Source organism: Equus caballus, chromosome 1 (genome assembly GCF_041296265.1).
Source record: "Equus caballus isolate H_3958 breed thoroughbred chromosome 1, TB-T2T, whole genome shotgun sequence".
Lineage (NCBI taxonomy): Eukaryota > Metazoa > Chordata > Mammalia > Perissodactyla > Equidae > Equus > Equus caballus.
Window position 1 is genome coordinate 117,589,365 of NC_091684.1, and position 23,758 is coordinate 117,613,122.

The window sequence follows — 23,758 nt, forward strand, 5'->3', positions numbered from 1 at the left end:
TGGGTAGTTAGATCTGACCAATTTATGTTCACTTGGACTTGCTGGCCTCCAGGAAGTGACCGACATAGTATGGGGGAGCAGTTCTTGCCCCTGTTCTGCCCGCTCCACAGGAAGGCCAGTGGGGTGAGAGCCATGCAGAGCTGACCCTGGACTTCAGGGAAGATCTGGGGCAGGCGACAAAAGTTTGTGACTTGAGTCACTAGCATATAATCCTTGTAGTTTCTTTTTTGTTTTAACATTTTTTTTTCCCAGAAATCAGTCAATTTAGGAGACTGTTTTGGAACTGTTTTAGAAAATATTATTTATACAGTGCTGAGGTTTCTCCCAATTTTTCACACGAAGTGCTGTTTAATTCTTACAAAGTCCAAAGTTCTTGTAAAACTAAGAATTTGAAATAGACTTTTATCTTATGGAAACATGATTTATCCAGATCACTTAACATATATCTTACATGCTTTGCAATTTTTACAGACCACAGAAAATTTTTTTTTTTACCTAATACATCCTAAAACAACACAGTCTGCCAGACCACAGTACATCCGTAATTTAGAACAGCAGATGTTGCTACACATGCTTCTCCTTAAGACCAAGAAGAAGCACAAGAGAAAATAAAACAAAAAGTTAAAACAGAACAGAAACATGAAACAAGACAGAGATGAAGGAGTTGAGTAGCCAAAAGCAGTTGGTTAAATCAGCAAAGAGAGGGGATGTGGTGACCTGAACTCTGTTTTCTATACATCTTTGAAACATTTTGTAAGTCCTTCTCGTTCTATTAACCCAGGTTTGATACCTTTCTCCTAGAATTTATTTTCCATTAAAACTATACTTCAATTAAACTGAGAAAAGAAGTAGTTGATGTTCATTATAATGTTTAATAGTTTCACATTTTATATGAGAATTGGCTAAAATGTGCTCTGCCGTGGTCGAGTTTGTTGTTTTGTCTTAGAGTCTGCTAATGTTTTCATTTTGATTTTAACTCTAGCTGATCCCACAGTTAAGGACTTAATCGGAGGCTTCACTGCTCTTCATTATGCGGCCATGCACGGCCGGGCCCGGATCGCACGCTTGATGTTAGAATCTGAGTACAGGAGTGACATCATTAATGCAAAAAGCAATGATGGCTGGACTCCCCTCCATGTGGCTGCTCACTACGGTAGGGACTCATTTGTCCGACTCCTACTAGAGTTCAAGGCTGAGGTCGACCCACTGAGTGATAAAGGTACAACGCCACTTCAGCTCGCCATTATCCGAGAGAGATCAAGCTGTGTGAAAATCCTCCTGGACCACAATGCCAACATCGACATTCAGAACGGTTTCCTGTTGCGATATGCTGTGATCAAAAGCAACCACTCTTATTGCCGAATGTTCCTTCAGAGAGGAGCAGACACAAACTTGGGTCGCTTAGAAGATGGACAGACTCCTTTACATTTGTCTGCCCTTAGGGATGATGTGCTCTGTGCACGGATGTTGTATAATTATGGAGCGGACACGAACACACGGAACTATGAAGGGCAGACCCCATTGGCTGTTTCAATAAGTATTTCTGGAAGTAGTCGACCGTGTTTGGATTTCTTACAAGAAGTCACAAGTATGTAATTTAATTATTACTATTATTTCACTTTTTAAAAAAATTTGCATCTTCTGAGGAGCTTAAGGTATTTTTACAACTTAAAATGACCAGGCATTAATGATTCCTATTAGCCCTGCTTGGTAAGTAATACCTCATTCATCTGAAATAAAAAGAAAGCTCTATTTCACAAGATTTCACAAAAATTTAATTGTGTTACTAAAAGTCATATGGGTAGATAGTCATGGTGAGAGAAGAAACGGAGGAAAGGACAGAGAGAAGAGATTTTTAAAATTAACAAAGATCTTTGTTAGGGAAAGGCAGTTTTTACTGGTCATAAACATTGTCTTCCCAGGCTTTCATGGACTTCAGATTGAAGGGTTAGAAGGAGAATTTTTGATTTTCGATTCCATAGCTGTGGAAGTACCTAGAATTAGTGCTTTATTGCTGGGCTGTTCATGTTTTATTGTTGCTTTTCTGCTTTATTACATGTGAACCCACATGAAATGAAACAGCAGTCTTATTTATTTCAATATCCTAGTAATGCAGCTTAAGGATGCTAGAAATTGTAAGAAAAGATTTGCTATCAGGGGAAAATTTGGTGCCACTGTCCCTGGCCCACACGGCTTCCGTTGTATCTGACCTGTTTTTGTGTGGGCACTTTGTTTTTAAAGCCTGGAAGTGTCTGGCCCACCTTGTTTAGTGGTACACATGTTCTGTTGGTTTTCTGATGGGGTTATTAGTTTGTGTGGATATAGCCACGCTCTCTTGTGAGGCTTCCTTACAACAAGTTGAGTGTATGTTTCAGAGCTTAACATCCAACATGAAGCTAAAGTCTATAAACAAAATCTTTGCTTTTGCTGTCTGCTGCACTTTGTAATAAATTCCCTTTTCCTCACCCGATTTTTACCTTTCAGTCATTATTATGGAAGAAGAAATACATTCTGGGTACCAGGTACTGGGGGCTAAGGAGTTTACTTGGTCTGCTTGTAAATAATCTACTCTCCCCCTTGGAACTGAACTTGGGAGTAGAAATCTTATGAGGAAATGAAGTGTAATTTGAATTTTGTGTATTCATAAGAAAAGATGAAATCATTACCACTAAGTATATTTATACTAAAGCATAAAAAGAAATCACACTGAGGGTCTCACTCATGCATGCTGCCCAACAGAACTTTCTGTGATGATGGAAATGGTCTCTCTGTATATCCAGTATGGGAGCCACTAGCCCCAGGTGGCTGTTGAGCACTGGTTATGTGGCTCGTGTTACTGAGGAAGTGAACTTTTAATTTTATTTCATTGTATTAATTTAAATTTAAGTGTCCAAAAGTGCCTAGTGGCTCTCGTGTTCTGCAGCACAGATCTCCCTGCCTTGGGAGAGGTGTTTTGGGCTTTGTAGTAGGTGGTCTCTTACAAACAGCTTTTGAGGCGCACTCACATACCCTAAGATGGAGATGTGTCTGTGCTGGTTCCTCACCAGCGTACTCTGACTCTTCAGGTCCAGGACGCATTTCGGGAAAAGATTGTAGTGAAATTTCAAATGCTGATTCTCAGCAAATTTTCTAGCAGTCTTCATTTATAGACTGTTAGGGGTGCTGGTGTTGCAAAAGAGAAGGTTACTCTTGAAGTTAGGATTCTATCATGGTATGTAGCCTATAAAGTATATCTTAATAAATTCTAAAGATCTTTTTTGTTGTTGCAATTGTTGTTGCTTTAACTTCTATCCTAGAGACTCTTGGTTAAATTAGTACGGCTGCCTTCAGGAAGGCATGTTACGGACATAAATGCCCCAGTCCCTTTTGTTAAATATTTGCTCAGTGGTTAACGGCATAGACTAGAGGTAGACTACCTGGGCTCCAGCCCTAACTCTACCACTTGTTAGCTGTGACCTTGGGCGGGGTACCTACCTGCTGTGTGCCTCAAAATCAGGAATAATTTTATCTGTCTTATAGGCTTGTTGTGAGGATTAAATGAGCTAATATATAGTGCATATAAAACAGTGCCTGGCACATTTTAAGTGCTGTATGTGTTCTTTAAAATAACGTAATTAAATGAGGGTGGGTGAACAGCAAGGGCTGATTTCCTACCAACAGAGTGAATCCCTGAGATTCTTATTTTACCCTAGCCTCAGATTTTCAACTCTGTTGACTGTTGTATAGTCTGTATATGGAGACCCACAGCCAGGGGAGTGGAGGAGCTGCCCCTGTGTCCCCAGCCCCCAGAGCTACTGAGTTCCATCACAGAGAGTTGCTGGAGAGCAAGATGTTGAGTTAAAAAAGATTCACATGGACCTTTAAAGTTAAGAGCAGATGGAAAAAGTGGCACAGATTGTCTCTTTGTGTTGGAGTTCTCCACTGCATGTAGAGTGGAGCCATGCACCTAGTAGGTCCTCAGTAAGTGTGGGTTGGCTGATTGCATCCATAAAAGATGCTGGTTGAACAGACTTGTATGTTTTTCAGAAGTGAAGGACCATCTGTCTTTTGAAGGCAGCGGTTATCTTTTGTCTTCAGATGCCTCAACATAATTCATTACTTCTTGACTCTCTAGTGGTGTTTCCTGCCAAAAGCAAATTAAGTGTTTCTGTTTCACCTGTGCATATATATTAGATTTTTCTTTTCCTAGTGAGTAATTAGGTGCTAGAAGGACCAACTGTAGCTGATGCCCTTTGGGGTTCTCTCCTGAGCTCTCTCTCAGGAAAACCAAAGTGAAAGAAGGTTGGGTAGTTCAGGGAGCAGCCTTAAATCAAATCTGTGAGCTCCTCCAGCCTTTGACACTACCATACACCAGAGCTCCAGGCACCGAGCTGTTGGCTTCTAATCTGAGAACTCAGACTCCTGAGGTGTAAGGACAGGAGAAGTGCCAGATAGTGGTCTTTATTCAGGGCCACTTTACTATTCGTTGCACCATTTTTGACTAGAAGCAGGTTATTTAAATTGGAAGAGCTCAAGACAATCATAATCCTGGAATCTAGAAGCTACTGTAGCTTTTTAAAAATGTTGCCATAAAAGCTCTGATATACACTGTATAAAAACAAAGCAGATCAAATGGCTTAGTTATGAGATAGTATCTACTGGTACCTTGTTGATCATGAATAGAGGGAGAAGCCACGAAGAGCTGTCGTTACTCTTCACCCACAGCCAAACTTCCAGAAATCTCTGCCTTTTAGAATGGCTGGAACTCAACATGGTCTCCTTCAGAAAGCCAGTCAAGTGAAGGAGCAGCTTCTTTGTGCCCTGGAACAATAAACACAGCTAAGAAGAGCCAAAGATCATACCTGAAGAATGAAGATCATCTTGCAGAAGGAAAGATGTTTCCTGGTTAGCTAGAGAAGCCAATTTTTGTTCTTTCACTTGATAGAAAAATAAGAGAGAGTGGCACAAATAAGTGAAAGGGACAACAGCAGAGGGAACAGTGATATGACTGATGACAGGTAGAAATGGTAGTGACGACAGACGGTAGCAGACATTCTGATGGAGGTCCATTGAGGGCCGAGGGCCCTGGATTGGGAGGTAAACCACCCCTTGCACCAGGACCAGGACTTGGGCGAGGCAAATGAGGTGCCCAGGGCACAAGATTTAAGGAGACTCTTGTTCTCAGGGTCGTGTAAATGCATGCAGTTAATTAAAGTAGAATAACTTGTACATAGCCTATGCACAAACACCATATGGAGCTAAGAGGATAACGAAAGCTCTGGCATATGGGAATGGGCTAGAATTATCTAGCCAAACAGAGCAGAAGATTGTAGTAATGTTTCCCCAATTCAAAAAAGAAAATGAACATTTATGCACAAGAGAAGGGCAAGCCCAAGAAAACGTTGTTAAAAGAGGTACAGTATTAAAATTGCTAGGAAGACTATTCTGTAAGTAAAGTTTGCCCTGAGGATATGGTTAAATAATAATACAAGAGTTCCCATTTCTCTGCATCATCTCCAACACTTGTTATTTCTTGTCTTTTTTAATTATAGCCGTTTCGATGGGTATGAAGTGATATCTCATTGTGGTTTTGATTTGCATTTCCCTAATAATTAGTAATGTTGAACATCTTTTCATGTGCCTGTTAGCTATCTGTATATCTTCTTTGGAAAAAAAAAGACTGTTCAGATCCTCTGCCCATTTTTTGATCAGGTTTTTTGTTTTTTTTAATTGCTCAGTTGTATGAGTGCTTTACATATTTTGGATCTTAACCCCTTATCAATATATGATTTGCAAATGTCTTCTCCCAATTGTTAGGTTGTCTTTTCTTTTTGTTGATGGTTTCCTTTGTCAGGCAGAAGCTTTTTAGTTTGATGTAGTCCCATTTGTTTATTTTTTCTTTTGCTTCCCATGCCTGAGGAGACATATTCAAAAAGATACTGCTAAGACTGATGTCCTAGAGCATATTTGTTCCACTTTTTCTTCTAGGAGTTTTATGGCTTCAGGTCCTACATTCAAGTCTTTAATCCATTTTGAGTTAATTTTTGTGCGTGGTGTTCTACTTTCATTCTTTTGCGTGTGGCTGTCCAGTTTTCCCAGCACCGTTTATTGAAGAGACTTTCCTTTCTCCTTTGTATGTTCTTGGCTCCTTTGCCAAAGATTAGCTGTCCATAGATGTGTGGTTCTATTTCTGGGCTCTCACTTGTGTTCCATTGATTTGTGTGTCTGTTTTTCTGCCAGTACCATGCTGTTTTGATAGCTACAGTAGCTTTGTAGTATATTTTGAAATCAGGGACTGTGATTCCTCCAGCTTTGTTCTTTTTTCTGAGGATTTCTTTGGCTGTTCAGAGTCTTTTGTTGTTCTACATAAATTTTAGGCTTCTTTGTTCCATTTCCATGAAAAATGTAATTGGAATTTTAATAGGGATTGTAATGAATCTGTAGATTGCTTTAGGTAATATGGACATTTTAACTATGTTAATTCTTCTAATTCATGAGCATAGAATATCTTTCTATATCTTTGTCTCATCTTCTTTTTCTTCCAACAGTGTCTTATAGTTTTCAGTGTAGAGGTCTTTCACCTCCTTAGTAAAATTTATTCCTAGGTATTTTATTCTTTTTGTTGTGATTGTAAATGGGATTGTATTCTTGATTTCTCTTTCTGCTAGTTTGTTGTTAGTGTATAGAAATGGAATTGATTTTTAAATGTTGATTTTCTACTCTGCAATTTTGCTGTATTCATTTGTTATTTCGAGTAGTTTTTTGGTAGATTCTTTAGGATTTTCTCTATATAAAATCATGTCATCTGCAAATAGTGACAGTTTTACTTTTTCCTTTCCAATTTGAATGCCTTTTATTTCTTTTTCTTGCCTAATTGCTCTGGCTAGGACCTCCAATACTATATTTTATAAGAGTGGCAAGAGTGTATATTGGTGCAGCCACTATGGAAAACAGTATGGAAATTCCTCAAAAAATTAAAAATAGAACTACCATATGATCCAACAATTTCACTTCTGGGTATTTTTCCAAAGAACATGAAAACACTAATTCGAAAAGATATATGCACCCTTATGTTCGTTGCAGCATTATTCATGATAGCCAAGACTTGGAAACAACCTAAGTGCCCATTGACAGACAAATGGATGAAGGAGGTGTGGACGAATGGAATACTACTCAGCCATAAAAAAGATGAAATCTTGCCATTTGTGACAACGTGGATGGACCTTTAGGGTATTACTGAGTGAAATAAGTCAGACAGAGAAAGACAAATACCATATGGTTTCACTCATACGTGGAAGATAAACAAATACATACATACAGAGAACAGATTGGTGGTTACCGGGGGGGAAGAGCAGGTGGAGGGGTGAAAGGGATAAAGGGATGCATGTATACGGTAAGGGATGGCAACTAGACTTTTGCAGGGGAACACAATGTAGTCTATACAGAAGGTGAAATATAAGATGTACACCTGAAAAAAGAATAGAGCTCACCCTGAAGAATCAGATTGTAATCTAGTGCTCTTTTTCTCTTAACATCTCCCTGCCCCACAATGCAAACTCCTCTAGTCAATGTATGAAAGAAAGAGTCATTCAGAATCTGAAATCTTTTAAGAAATGGAGAAATTCCATGAGAAAGCTGAACCTCACGCAGTGACTATCAAGAATTTTTAATCTTAAGGTGACAAAAAAGATGGGATTATACTCATCTGCATGCCTGGAATTTTGTTCATGGAGAAGTAGTGAAGACCTTAACCCACTTCTGAATGTCAAGCACAGATTATGCGTGCGGTGGGTAAGGACTTTCTTCAGCCAGCCACCTCTGCAGGAGAAGGGGAAGGACTGAAAAGAGCTGGCACCTACAGTTCCTTGTGCAAATGGTGTGGAAATTGGAGGAAAGTTTTAGAGAGCACAGTCAAGTAGAGATAGCAGTAGATGCAGTAGATGCAATGGCTCCCAGCTAGAGAATGTCTCTTGAAAGGAGGCAGCTTCCATGTTTGATTGGCTGGATTATTTGTAGAAAAGGTGCCACGTTGTGCTGCCTGCCTAGGAAATCATTTAAGTGTCAGGCTTTGCCCTTCGTGTAGAAGAGGGAAATATATGAAAGACAAAGTGGAATCAAAGACTTGTACAAGCAGCAATGTCCGGGGCTGTTGGAGGGATCAGCTTGTCACCTGTCCCTCCATTTGCTGGTGGCATCCTCACTGTACTCACTGTTGTGGAAACTCTCTCTGCAGAGTTGCTGTTTCATTAGGGCATTAGATAGGCCAGATTTTCCTATTACCAGCTAATATTTTCATTAGTTTTAACATAGCAGTCATAGTTATTTTAAATTGCCTGTCTGATAATTCCAACATCTCTTTTCTCTTATGACTGTTTTTTTTTTTTTTTTTGCCTTTTAGCATAGCTTGTAATTTTTTATTGAAGCCAGACATGATGTATCGGGTAATAGGAACTGAGGTAAATAGACCTTTAATGTCAGGTTTTATGTTAATCTGGCTGGAGTGGGGTCATGTGTCATGTTTGCTGTAGCTGTAAGTGCCGGAGGCTTCAGACTCCTCCAGTTTCCTTGGTTTTGCCCCCCCTCTCAACTTTAGGCTTCCCTCGGCACTCCTCCTCAGAAAGAGTCTGCATCTTACAGCTCTTTCAGCTATAATCCACCGTTGTCACCTGATGTCACACTGGAGCCCTGTTGGTGTGGTGGGGAGGCATCGGGGAGGCCAGCGGTCTCTAATCTTCTGATCAGATCTCAATCTTTCGGTGGGCCTGTGTCTCTGGGGTGTGATCTTCATAAGTGTTTCTTGGCTTTGCTCATTCGTCCCCCATACCCCTTGAGATAGAAAGACTAAGGGGGTTCGAATCAGAGAAGTGTTCATTCTCCAGGTGGGATAAGACTCTGGTAAAGTTTTTTTCCCTTGGAGAACAGGCCTTTGTTGTGAAGAAGTTTCTGGGTTTATACCATAATGGCTAGTCTTACCTTCCGCCGTCCAGGGCTGTGAGGGGATCTTTATTGACTCTTCACTGTGAGAACCTGGTGGGGTTCCTGAAAGTAACACTCAGATTGTGTGGGGTCTTCCTAAGACTGTGGCCATCACTCTCAGGCTAGTCCACACACAGCCTTTGGCACTTCGTCCAAATTGCTATTTAAGTGTTGCTACCAGTTTGTGGCTCCAGCGGCTTCTGCTCCAGGTACACAGATCTCAGCTGTGACTCTCTGGGTTTGTTTCTCTCTCCAGATTTTGTGATGGAGCTTTGCCCAAGATAAGTTATTGATTTTGAGTTTGTTCAGCTTTTTCTTCTCGTAAGGATGAGAGTGATGACTTCCAAGATCTTTACATGTTGGAGCAGAAACCAGCTCCATTTTTACTTGAATGTGAGAAATATCCTATCCAAGGTCCCTTGGGCTGGGTAGTGTTTTGCCCACCGGAATTTAGAGGCACACATCTCCCAAACAGCATACCGAAGATCTCTCAGCTGTGCCTGTGGCGGAGGTGCTGTTACATCAGCCACATCTGTGGTGGAGAGAGCAGCTGATAGGCTCTTGACCCAGTGTCTGACTTGCCTAATAAATGTGGGCAGTCTGCTTAGCCTCCCCCTGCCCCATGAATCTCAGTTTCCTCCTCTGAAAAATGGGGGTATTAGACCATAGGCCCTGGGGTCCCTCCCTTTTTAAAATTCTTACCAGTATCCACTCTTAAAGGGGATGATTTCCTGCTGCTTGTGATTTGATGTGATTTTTTTGATTTGCGTGGAACAGTGGTTTTCATAGTGTGAACTCTTGGGGGGTCCTCAAGACTGTTTTAGGTGCCCATGAGGTCGAAACTAACTTCCTAACAATGCTAAGATGTTATTTGCCTTTTTCACTGCACTGACATTTGCACTGATGGTGTAAGAGCAGTGGTGGGTAAAGCTGCTGGGGCTTCAGCATCGATCAAGTCGACCCCTAGGGTACTAGTCATCACTAATCGTCGTGTTCTTCACCACCTGGCAGTCTCAGTGAAGCGTGTTCCAGTTCCATTTAGGAACGTCATTGATGATGTAGTAAAATTAATTTGGTTAAATCTTAATCCCTTTGAGTGTATACCTTTTTAATATTCTGCAGGATGGAAATTGAGAATATTTTTACTGCATACTGAAGTGCTATGATTGTATTGAGGAAAAGCACTTCTGTGATTTGTTTGAGCTGAACCAGCAGCTTTTTTCTTGGAACACCATTTTTACCCGAAAGATTGACTGACAGCCAAACTATAGCTATTTAGTCTTGGATATTTGGCAGACGTTTTCTTGAAGATGCGTAAAGTTCACTTGTCACCTTAAGGAAAACAACTGACAGTATTTACGGCAAGTCATAAAAATGGAGCTTTCAAGTGAAAATCAGAATTTTGAAAAGCTTGTATTTGCCACTTTGACATTGACGGTTTCCCAATATGTAAAGACTTTTTTGAGACCAGTGGAGATATTAACAAAAGTGACTTTTTGATATCGTATAATGAAATGAGTCAACATTTGGAAGATCTGCATAACCTAATGAATCAACGACTAATGCATGTTACAAAATCATGCATGAGTAAGAGATCCGTTCAAAGGGCAAGATAGACCAATGAATTTTGATGTGAAAGAGTACAAAAAGTTCATTGGTTTGGTTTCAGATTCCACGGTGCAGCCAACCTTTAAAAAGCACCACTTGTCGAGTTTTGATGGAGTATCAGAGAAGATCCATGATTATCTAAAAAGGCTATGAAAAGATTCCTTCCTTTTCCAAGTACAAATGTGAGTGAGCTGGATTTTCTTCAGCTACTTCAATCAAGACAGCATGTTGAAACAGATGGAATGCAGTAGCAGATCCATGAATCCAACCGTCTTCAATGAAGCCAGACCTTAAGAGATTTGCAAAAATGTAAAATGGTGCCACTCTTCTCATGAAATCTTTTTTGTTTTGGAAAGCAGTGCTTTTATTTCATAAAAATTTATTTCAACTGATAATGAATTTATTAGTTATTTTTAAATGAATCAATAAATATTTTTTTAATTTCTGAATTTTCATTTCTAAATATAGTAAATATAGATAGATATAACCTACGTAAACTTCTTTGAGGTCCTCTAATTTTAAGAGGTCCTAAGGCTAAAAAGTTGAGACCTAGTGATGGACAACTTCTACATTCAAATTTTTAAGGACACCCTATTAGCCTTGATTCACGAAATTCTAAAATCTCTAACATATTTCTGTTCGCAGTTACAATGTGTGGATAAAACGAAATGTTTTAAATTACTGCTTGCCATATGCCAACATATTTACTACTTGAAATCTGTAGAGATAAATGATTCCTGAAGTGTATCTATGAAATTGTGGTTCTATCAGATGCTATAGGGGGAAAACAGATTCATTATTCAAATCATTTAGGACCCTGGATTCTAGATCCCAGTTTCAGAGATTCATCATGCACAGTAGCATATCAGAGGTTCCAAGACATCCTTGAGTAAATTAACCATTTAACTTTGTACAGTAGTTAAAAAGCATACTTTTACACAGCATCTTTTATTCCTGTGGCGTGCTCTGGTATAGATTACTCTTAAGGCAGAGAACATGCTAGTTGGGTTTGTGTTTAATATCCAAAGGAGTCTGAGTAGACGTAGTGAACTTTGTTACTAGTAGATGCTTTCCAAAGACGAAGCAACCACTAGGTATGTTCAGTGGTGTGTAAAAGGCAGGACTGGGTTGTATTTTGATTTGTATTTTTCAGGGAATTAAATGGCTCATATTTCTAAGAGAAAAAGATTAGGTAAATGGGAATTGAGTTGGGTGAACTGTTTTCTGGGAGACTTAATCTGTCAAGTACTTAAGTTTGTTGCTTTCTAGCGCATCAATCACAGGTGTTTAAGAATACTGTTTTTGAAAGTTGCAGTAACCTGAAATATGTTTCTGTTTAAATTGCAGTAATAGTCAAGGACTGTGTTTTAGTTGCAGAAGTTAAACTTTAAACAAAGTTTCAAACTTTAAAAAAGTAAGAATACAAATCGTGACTCCTTTTTTTTAATTTTAAGAAAATGAAATTTAGGCTGTGGCTTTCTCAGCTAAATCCAGCACAGCGACAGGGATGTGAGCAGATGATCACATCAAACAACATCTCTATGGCAGCTGCCTCTTCTCCTGTGTTCTTCTCAAATGCTTCTTTAATCAGTTTCTTTGGTTTTTCTTTGTAGGATGACTTGGCCAAAACAGTGTTACCTAGTGTAACTCTTTGGAGAAGTAATTTGTGTAACACATTTAACTGAGGCTATTTTCGATTATTGTTTTTTTCTAATTGAGGATTTTGCCAGACATCTACGTTGTAGTCTTATCAGGTTTTTCAGTCCCAGTTATTAAAATCACTTTAGAAATAAATAAATAGTGTGCAGTTCTGTGTCAAATTACATCACATTTTAGGGTTGTTTGATATAGAAAGTATTACTTTATTCTGTACTTTTTTCGTCGTATTTTGAATTACTTTCTATTTTTAGTGTAGGCTTCTAGAGATTTCTTGTTATTTGTTAGGAAGCAGTATATGATTTTGTTTGGCTTAGTGCAAGTGGAAAATCTAAGTCAAAGCTCATTTGCCTGTGAAAAAATGTAACCAATGGATAAGTGTGATCAAGGCTGATATTGTATACCTTTGGATTCTAAGAGTTAAGTTGGAGTAGCCTTTTTTTTTTTGATAAAGATTGGCACCTGAGCTAACAACTGTTGCCAACCTTCTTTTTTTTTTCTTTCTGCTTTTTCTCCCCAAATCCCCCCAGTATATAGTTGTATATTTTAGTTGTGGGTCCTTCTAGTTGTAGTACGTGGGACGCCACCTCAATGTGGCCTGATGAGTGGTGCCATGTCCGCGCCCAGGATCCTAACCAGAGAAACCCTGGGCCGCCATAGTGGAGCACGCAAACTTAACCACTCGGCCACAGGGCCGGCCCCGCCTTTTATTTTAGGTACCATAATTTTTATTCTAAGGTGAGCTAGAAACTGCCTTTGTTCTATAAAGTAATATTTGTTTAACACATTCCATGCTCAGTCCCTGTGAAGGGAATTCAGAGGCAAGAGCAAAGGGATTAACTCTTTTTATGGTAGAATTTTAGAATGGGGAGCTGAGATAAAACAAAGAGGTATTGGGAGGCCAGTCCAGATGTTGACCTAAGATGAGAAGTGCTCAAAGGAACAAGTCAGATTGCATAAAGCAATTCAGAGGAGGCTAAATCTTCCTTTTTGCTTCTTGACCCCCTCCCCTCCACCTCCAGTCTCTCCCCCTCTCTCCTCCAAAGGAAAACCTGGAACTTTGCTTTGCTTTCATTTTGTTCACTTTGATTATGTAAAAATGTTTTGCTTCTCTGTCTACCTTTACAAATACTTTATCCAAATAAATACGTTTCGTTTATCATAAATGCAGTAATCCAATGGCAAAATGAGGTGATTTCAGATATTTAATTTTCTAAGTTATGATGCTGCCCTGCTGTTGTACTTTATACAAGACCAGACCCTTCAAAAGCTGATTTCCTATTTTATACCAGCCCAATTATTACTAATGATGGGCTTCTTTACCAAATGGAAAGACTCATAACTCTTTGAACTACTCTGTAATTCCGTTGTAGTTCATTAGTATGAATGCCTTGTAGTGTTTCTGCATCCCCCAAAGTCCTTATAATTCCTTAAATTACACTCTCTAGTGAGGTGTCCCCAGGTCTCCTCTGTTACAGTCCCATGAACAAGGCACTTGTTACTTAACGGGGCAGGAGTGATTTTCTAAGACATCTAGCAAAAGTTGTGTGCATGTGTGTTGACTTTTTGCTTTCATTCCCTTTAGTCTCTTGTTCTGCCTTTTCCTTTGCCACTGCATCCTCCTCTTCCCTTGCCCCTTTGATCTTGGGGACAGTGCATTTTTAGTACATAGTAGGTGCTCAGTAAATACTTTTGAGTGATGTGTTGACAAGAAAATAAGTACTTCTTTTTCAGTATTAATCTTCTATTCCTAAAATGATATTCCTGGAAAAATAGCTCCTTAGTCTTAGAAATAACAGTAATTACAATGACAATTCCTTGTTACTCTATTATTTAGCCCATTTTTCACTCAGTGCCGCTACATGGCAGGATGAGTTAATGTCTGTATATTTGTGGAGCAGTAGTATAATGAATGACATTCCTTACTTCATCACTACAAATCTTTTTCTACAGTTATTGAAGTTCTCACATTTCTGCTTGATTCAGGTCATGCAGTGATTTCCAGAATACGATTTCCATCAATTTGGCCAGGACTCTTTTCCAGTAATGGATTACCAGTTTCTCCTTTACTGTTAGGCTGTCAACTAGTTTTCTTACTATCTTAACACCAGAAAGATGGAGACTTCTTCAGCTTCCAAGAAGCAGCTCTCTACTTTTCTTGGAAGGAGAAGTAAACATTATCCTTAAAGTTATTTAAAAATTACTATTTTAACATTTATTTACCAAATACTTATATAGCTCTTACTATGTGCCAGGTACTATTCTAAACACTTTACTGAAATTAACTCTTTTTATGCTTGGAAAGCCTATGATGTAGGTGTTGTTATCTTCAGTTCATAGATAAGGAAACTGAGGCGGGAGACTTAAGTAGCTTCCCCAGGACCACACGGCTTCTAAGTGGTGGGGCCGGGATGGGAGTCAAACCCAGGCAGGCTGGCTCCAGGGTTGAAGCTTTAACCACTGTGATATGCCTCTACCATTAAGGGTCTTTCTGCAGACGGGAATTACAGTGTCAAGAAATCTTTGAACGATCAGTTGCTCCCACAATATTAAAAGATTGCACACTGCTTAAGGAGAAGAAAAATTAGTAGCAAATTGAGTAAAACTTTCCCATATTTATAGGCATGAAAAGTGCATTTTTCCCTGGAAAGGCCCATACAGAGATGACTTATGAGGATGGTAGTATTTCTGTAGTTGTGTCCCTTGAATGAAAGTTGTTAGCTCATCTTTGCTCTCTTGCATTTTATCATAGACAACGAGGAGAGCCAGTGACACTTCCAATATTCTGCCTGGGGAATCTTCTTAAGCAGATCATTAAGGCTTTTCCTAGTTTCCACATTACTGCAGGTGACAGTGGTGCCAAATTTGCCACCACTAATAAAAGGTTCCCCTTTCCTCCAGCTTCTAGTAACATTTTAAAAACTTTCCTTTAAGCCCTGACCAAGAGCCTCTTCAAAGCCCTTCCCATCAAGCTGGTCCCAATGACAAAGCCACATATTTTAGATTTTTTTTGATGGCAACACCCTACTTCCAGGTCCCATAATCTCACTCAGTTATCTAATGCTGCAAAACTTAGTGGCTTAAAGTGTTGATAGTCAGTTATTTTCTGTGCTTCAGGCAGGGTCGTCTGGAGTCACTGGACTGGGAGCCCAGCCAGGACTATTGGGCAGTGTCCTCACTTCCTTTTTATAGACTGCTTGGACTTCTTTGTGGCATGATGGTAGCTGTGTTCCAAGAGTGAATGTCCCAAGAACCAGGCGAAAGTCGTATCACCTTTTATGACTTAGCAGTCATATAACATCATTTCCATCATAGTCACAAGGTCATCCAGTTTCAAGCAGAGGAAAGCTAGGCTCCATTTCTTAATGATGGGAGTATCCAGTCACATTGTAAAAAGGAGCATGAGGCATAGGCCGTATTGTGGCCGTTTTTGGAGAGTGCATTCTGCCGCAAAAAAAATCCCCATTATGTAACCTTTTGTCTCAATCCTTCTTTTTTCCTTAGCTAAGCAAATTCCAATAATTTAGTTTTTCTACTTTGTTGGAGGATATGTTTTGATTTAGGTATGCATGTATACTTACATATGTCAACTTTATCCTTATCTGTTTTTTGCCTGAACACATCATGGTTATTCTTTTTATTAATATTATACTTGAAAAGAAGCTGCCATCTATTAGGAAAGTCAAATTCTTTACTTTAAAAAAAGATTCACGTGTAATTCATATTCTGGTTTTTGCATTTGCAGATCAAATACTATAAGCGTTTATTGAAAATGACGGTGATAATTTATTCTCTTCCTAATGGTAGCCCATGAATGGTGATGAAAAATAATTCAAAACAGGTTAGAAAATGATTTGCTGTTGACATGGATGTGTTTTGCAATGAGTCAACTGTTTCATACTTTAAAGACAAGCCTGTTAAATATTCATTCGTTCAGCTAGTATTTGTTGAGTATTGTGTTAGGCATTAGACTTACATTGGCAGCCAGATGTGGTCCTGCCTTCATGGAACATGTCGTATAGTGAGGAAGATGGGCATGGGTAGGTAATCACCAAATAGATGTAAAATCACAACCTTGTTTAGTGCTATAGTGGGAAGGAGCTCTGAGTATCTGATGGAAACCTGACCTCATCTCCCCTAATGAAGCGCCCCTTTAGCAGAGCTCTGGAAGATGGAGAAAACATAGTCTTGCTGAGAGACACAAGAGTGTGTGTGTCACAGCCATGCACAGATCCTTGTACAGACGTCTGTAGATACACATACATGCCCCTAGTTTACAGACGTTTCTAGGAAAGCAGTAGCTTCTGCCGTGCTTCTGTTAAGAGACCATATATTAACTCTTGGACAGCACGTGTTCATATGTGTTTTACAGAACTGAGGTCTGAGTTTTAAGGAACCTTTTTCATTTGTGAAGAATTACTTAATTTTGAATAAAGGTCATCACTACAAACAAGTACAATTCAAGTAAGGGATGAAGTACTAAGTATAGCAGTGGTTCTCCATGGCCTAGAGACCTTTGGAGTTCCTTGAGACCCTTTCAGGGTATCTGAGGTCAAAATGATTTTCATAATAGTACTAAGACATTGTTTGTCTTTTTCACATTCCTTCTTTCATGAGTGTAAGTGGACTTTTCCAAAGACTAGATGATGTCATTTCATCACAGCAGATTGAATGCAGAAGCAAATATGAGAATTCAGCTACCATCTATTATGCCAGACCTTTAAAAGCTTTGCAAGAATATGAAAGAATGCCATTCTTCTTACTATTTTTGGAAAATCCTGTTATTTTCATAACAGTGTTATTTATGTTAACATGTAATGGGTTTTTATTTTTAAATGAATTAAGTATTTCTAAAATTTCTAACTTCTGATATAGTAATTATTGATATAATCCACATAAACAGAAGTTCTTTTGGGTCCTTAATAATTTTTAAAAGTGTAAAGAGGTTTTGAGACCAAGAAGTTTGAGAACCGCTGAAGTATGGCATTTTACTTGACTTTGAACATGTTACTTAATCTCTCTGAGATGTAAGGAGTCTGTAAAATGGGGATAATGATCAAAGTACTTCCCTCATAAAAGGATTAAATGAGTTAGTATATGTCAAGAGCTTATAAGAATACATGGCACAGAGTAAGCATTCAACATACGTTATCTTTTACTATTATTACCATTTAATATGAAAGCAGAACTTAATCTGAATCCAAACACTACCGGGGCACCATTGCTTAGGACTTTTCCTTGTGTTTGTGGTCATCTGTATTGTTTTGGGAAAGTATTCAAAAGTGAAAGAAATTGGATTTTGTGATATGTCTTTTTGAGTTGGGATATAGCAGAGGTTATTGTCAGATAGATGGCCAGGGTTTGAGGTTTAAAGAGACAGACTCAGAATAGCTTGGGCTTCTTTTTTCACCCCTTCCCCTGCCCTCCATCTGCACCTCGTCCTGACAGCCAGTATTCTGCCTTGTCCAGAATCTGGGTGAACAGGTGCAGATGTCGTTTGGGAAAGTTCTCCAGAGATCGTGTCCTGTGTCTAGGTTCCAGTGTCCTACCCAGTGAACTGAAAGGAGGAGCCACGTTAGAGAACATCTCGTTCAGTCCCCTCACTTTTCAGGTGGAAAGACTGAGGCCCAGAGGAATGATTTGCTCGCACAGGTTCTCCAGGCCTAGGTTCAGAGGCCTAGCCAGGATGAGAACCAGCATTCTGATTTGTAGAGGAAAGACTAGCAGGCTTAGGATCAGAACTGGTTTTAGTCCTGGTCTAAAAAGCCTTAATTAGTCGTCTGACATTGAGCAGTTTATGTAAATCCCTGATACTTAGTGTCCTTTTTTGTAAAATGGAGGTGAAAATATCAACCATCCCAGAGTTGTGAAGAGGGTTAATTGAGACATCACATGAAGGTACCCAAAACGCATCCTCTTAGTAGGAGTCTCTCTAATCCTTTGTGTGTAAAGTCCATAGAGAGACACTTCCCAGTGAAATAAACATTTCTTTTCAGAACCTAAAAGCCCACCTTCAGTATTGTGCTTTGTAACCTTTTCTTTTTTCTGTCTTTTTAGGACAACCCAGAAACTTGCAGGACCTGTGCCGAATTAAAATTCGACAGTGTATAGGCCTTCAAAACCTAAAGCTACTTGATGAACTACCAATTGCCAAGGTCATGAAAGACTACTTAAAACACAAATTTGATGATATCTGATATACACGGAACTGTGAGCAAGATTAGGAGTTATATTCCAGATACTTAAAAGGCTTTTTGCCTTGCACAAAGTATATCCTATGCAATTTCTGATTTGCTGTGAAGTCAGAAAGCAGGTATACACTTTTAGGTTTTTTTGTTTGTTTGTTTGGTTTTCATTGTAGGGGAGGGATTTTTTTATATATATAAACACACACACCACATGCTTGAAGGTCTTAATTTGGTTTCTTGGTCCAAGTTTAAGAGGTCCAAGCTTTGTATACAATATTGCATTTACAAAAATTGTTTTTCCAAAATGACACGAGCAGTTTCGGAGTGGAGAATTTACCCTTTCCAAATTTATGGTTTCATCGGTGTGCGCGATACTATAAACCAACAGAGCACTTGTTAGAGTTCGGAGGCACAGTTTCACCCAGAGGGGGTCCTGGGTTCTACTGGAAAATGCCCTAAGAAATTTTTTTAAAATAGTGCTGTCGCCTCAGTCATTTTTAATGAGTACAAATTGGCTGTTTCAAACTGTTGTTTTCCTAATTAACGTACCTTTCAGATGACATAAATCCAGTACCTCTGCTTTCCTGTTGGTGTGCTCTTGTTTTTAACTTATTTTTTTAACAACTGTAGTACACTACCCAGAGACATTGGGTCTCAACTTCTGTCTCTAGTTGAATTGTGCTTTTAAAAAAATTAATGGGAAAGAAAATAACTTTATAAAGCCAGTGTATTCTGTTTTTAAAACAGTGCCTCCAGTGCAATACTCCTTCTGGTGTATTTTATCCATTATTTCACTTGATGTTCCTCATTCTACAGCCGGCTTTGACATGCCCATGAGAACAGCAACAGCCACTTTAATTTTAATTGCACAACCTTAGTATGTCAGTTGCAATTTCCATTTTAAGCTTTGTCTTTTACTTCACTTTAAGCAGAAAATTTCGTATTCTGGTGGTATAGTATTCCCTAAAAATAGCCCAAAATATTGTTAAACCATTTGGCTTTAATGGTTAAATAATTTGAGGCGGTTTCGTGGTGTTCTTTTCTTCCAGTTTAAAAAAAATTTCTAAAGGGTAAAATTTCTAATGGGTGCACATTTGTATGTCTGGTTAATTCCTAATATGCTAATTAAACATTTTCTATCTATTTTACGGTTATACACAGTAAAGCTCTTTGGGACAGTTATTTTATTTTCTGGGTTGATTGGGCATATGTTTGCAGTGTAAACATGGATATGATAAAGTGTCAACAATGGAAAAGGTTCCAGAGGCATCAGGGATCGATGATGATGCCCTTGGAGATGTGTTCTGTGTTTGATTTGTCATCATAGTAGTTTCAGAAGAACCTTTTCAATATCCTAGTATTGTTCTTAGTGCTTTGGGAAATTTCAAAATATTTACACCCTGGTAATAAACTTGTTATCAGAAGTTTACAAGATGAAGGGCTTCTCTTGTCTGAATTTCTAGTTCTCAGTCATTAGGTATAAAACTATTTCACCTGAAAAATATAAATAAGCAGAATTAGGAGTCTACTCTGGCTTTCCCTTTTCTCAGAGCGAGCAGTGATATTTTCTCGATCACAAAGTTTGTTCTCTTGGCTGCAGAGTGGCTGTGGCATCGGAGTATCTGATCTGCTTGTGCCTGGGCAGTGCACATGTTTCTGAAGAACGGGGAGCTTCAGAAAAAGGATGATTTGGGAGATCGCTGATGGGGTACATAGACTCTTTTGCAGGGAGCCAGTGAGAGTGTGGCCAGTTTGTAACCATCCCAAAACTGTAACTGGAGTCTGATGGATAGAAATGGGTGGTCTTTTTCCCCATAAAAATACCTCCAAAAAGTTATCTTCAAGGAGAGTCCCTTGTGAAGATAGGAGCTATGCTGTGTTCTCATTCTTTAAACCCATACCCAGGTCAGAGCTAAGACACATGAGCAGCATCAGGGACATGGCACGGCCAGAAATGAATTGTGTTACTTCTCCCTAAAACCCGAGGCCTAGGGAGACAAGGAGATGGGAGGGGCCCCGGGGTCCTGCACTCTGAGCAGTAATATTAATGTTCTGTTCACACAGGGCTTATTTCCTCATATGTGTGCATTAATTTATTCAGTTACTAGAATGATTTTCTTTCCCAAACCATTCAAAGGTTTCCAAACTAAGTTAGCCACTGAGTTTGAGTCAGGGAATTCCAAGTAAAAAGATCAGATTAAGGTAAATTCTTTGTTCTGTATTGCTGCTGTGACTTCAGAAAAAAATTATGAGAGCTCTTCCTGGAATTGAAATTTCTATTTAATGAAGAAGTATATAATTCCATTATTTATTCTTTGAGGTTTGATTTATCTGGAAGCTTAAAAAAGATTTTTTTGTTGTTAATAAAATCCCAATCACATATCATTTAACAATAACTAAAATGTCTCGAAGTTGGTAACGGATGGAAAATAGGTCCACATTTGCATTTGGTTGGAGAGAAGCATTCTGTGGTCCCATAATGAGTAGAGAGAACAAGTATTTTCGGAAAATCAACTGCTTGGTTTTCCAGAATCTTGACTGAAATGTTCAGAATAGTATCAAATTCATCACTGATCCTTCTATGTTTCTTTTGAAATTTATTATTTAAGCCTATTACTGAACCTTTATAAAAATATATTTGGCAAGTACACCAAAGAAACCAGCTCATAAACGACTATGATCATTAATGAACTGCAAACCTCATCTTTTGGAAATGGAAGAATTTTTTTTGTGTGTAAATATTTGTGTTTATAAATGTACAGCAGAGTAAGAGTGTTTTTTAGATTATTTAATTCTCATATTTCTAAACTATTTACTACAGAATAATCCACGCTTGTTAGTTTGGAGGACTTGACTGTTTTGTTTTTTAATTCATTATCAGTCACGCTTGGAACAGCATTTCCGCTAGAGAATTCACTGTTCTGCCAGTAGCAAGAGTACACATCTGGAGCATGAGGGAGTCTAGTGTGATTTGTCAGATGCACACCCTAAGAGACAAGAATGTGTAGTTTAATTACCAGAGTGGACCATACGCAAATTGAGATTCTAACTTTCCTGCAGAATTGCTCTTTAGCCCAGAATGTGATTGGGATGAGGCCCTTTGCCCACAAATTTAGCTTTCATGTAACTCCTAGTGTGTTATATCATAATGTATTTTGTTCTTCCTTTGTAATGTAAGTTTTGCTTTGGGTCAATTTGAATTAAAAAAAAACTTAAATCTGGTTTAAAACGTACTGGAATTGTGTTTTATTTCTAGTCTGCCTTAACTTTTTAATATTTCCAGCTATTTGGTGAAAAGAAACAAAAATCTGTCATTCACTCATCAGCATTTTGGATAATTGGGAATTGTGTAAGAGTGTGAAACAGAGATCAGTACCATTTTAGATCAGATAAGGCAATTCTTACCCCCCCCTCCTCCGCCTGCCTCCGCCCCCCTCCCCCCAATGCATTCTGCAAATACCAACTAACAAAAGACTAGACTATTGCGTCCTTGAGTGTGCTGATCCAGCACTGAGCCTTCTGGGCCCTATTCACCTCTGCCTCATGCCTGCCACACGTTGACTGAGGACAGAGTTTGGACCACAGCATTTCTAAGTACAGAACAGTAAATGCCATTAAAACAATGAATTTGAGGTAGTTTATTAGCCTGCAGCAGGTAGAAGTGAAATAACTTTGATTTCACTCTTCTGTATAACATAAGCAGAGCTCGATTCAGGAGAAACCTCAAACTAATATGAATGGTGGTGTGCTAAGGAAAAGGGAGGACAGACGATTTAGCACCCCACGCAGAAATTCTCTGTTTCTCAACTGTAACCTTGTTGCAGACTTGTCCAAGGCCAAGAATGGGACATTTGAAACTATTCCTAATGATCAGCAGGGGAGTTCAGATGTGAAAAATAGCTGTGTTGCTTGGAAATCTTGAGGTCATTCCTTTTCCAATATGATGTAAGTAGTATATTGTTTTTTCAGCTGAAAGACAGTTTACAAAAATGGCTTACTAGCTATTGATAAAACAGATTATCTACTTGATAAAAAAATATTTCCACATTTCATGTGGTTGAGTTTCAAAGATGAAAGAAGAGACTCATATCATCTGCTTGTATTTGTCTAATATAAAGTAACTGTGTTCTCTTAACACATCTTACAAATTTTGATGTTAGAATTTATATTAGGTTAAACACTAAGAAAGACTTTAAATATACACGGGCAAGTACTGATATTTAGGCTTGAGTTGATATAGACTCCTATGATATAAAGGTAATTTGCCGTTGATTCTATCATTTGTTATTCTGTCATTACCTGTAAGGTCTCTTAAGTCTTGGATAATCAAAACAAGGGGTCAGCCAGCATATGGCGCCACTGGATCTTGTGACTTTTCTTGTACGCTGCTGGTAAATAGTGTTCGTAGTTTTGTAATTTATTTCTCTAAGATCATGGTGCATTTTGTAGGTATTTATCTTCCAGAAGAACTCTCTGATTCCTGAGCAACGGTTAACATTCTGAATCCCGTTGGCAAAGACCAAGGCGATTTGCAGAAGATCCGATCATCAGTGTGTGAATAAGACCCTGAACTGGTGCTGTTGCTGGCTGTGCTTGGTCTCTTGTCCTGCAGGAGCATCTTACACCAAGTATTACGATGTGCTCTTTCCATTTCATTCATTCGCTTATGCTCAGAGGGCCTCATGCTGAATTTCAGTTGTGCTTCCACGAGCTAAGTGATTTATCAGTTCTGAAGACCCATAAACCACTAGGAGTAAAGGATCAGATTAAAGCAAGTTATTTCTCTTCTGTTGCAGATATGACCTTTAAAAGAAAAATCGTGTAATCGTTTGTAGTTATTATAAATATATTTTAAATTAAATCTTGATTTGTTCCAACATCTTAAAAATCACACTTAGAACCTTTTTTGTGTGTCCTTTTAACTTGGAAATTGTTTTTAAATTAATACAAATGTAGTTTATTTTATGTTACATTAAGTAGTAATGAAGTGATTCACTTTTCTGTGAAATAGTGTTTTATGAATCAGAAAAGAGATGGCTTAATGTGGACAATGAGATTCCGTTGATGTTGAGAAACTCAATTATGTGGCGTGTAGACTGACCCTTTGTGACTGACACGGAGGTAATCCAGCTGCAAATATTTCCTATTTTATCTGGCAAACGCAGTCATATTTTTCTTGCTGCTCAGTCTTGAGCTAATGTTGCTTTTCTTCCTCAGATAATTTTGGGTCAGGTCACTGCTCAGCTTTCTTTTTCTTTACCAAAAAAAAAGGACACTTGTAGGGCATAGACTTACTGTACATGACCATTTTATATTTCTCTAGAGGTTTTCTGGATTTGCCTTCTCTTACT

The 23,758-nt window shown here is 38.7% G+C and overlaps 1 protein-coding gene across 4 annotated transcripts in view; it reads left to right on the plus strand.

The window, feature by feature from the left end:
• Positions 1-21,636, plus strand: part of ASB7 (ankyrin repeat and SOCS box containing 7) — a 52,018-nt gene extending 30,382 nt beyond the window's left edge. For all 4 annotated transcript variants that reach the window (XM_023651443.2, XM_023651448.2, XM_023651450.2 and 1 more), the window contains 2 exons: positions 983-1,588; positions 18,277-21,636. In XM_023651443.2, coding sequence (XP_023507211.2) covers positions 983-1,588; positions 18,277-18,416 — 746 coding nt within the window. In that variant the 3' untranslated portion in view covers positions 18,417-21,636. The remainder of the gene's footprint in view (positions 1-982; positions 1,589-18,276) is intronic.
• Positions 21,637-23,758: the final 2,122 nt, after the last annotated feature.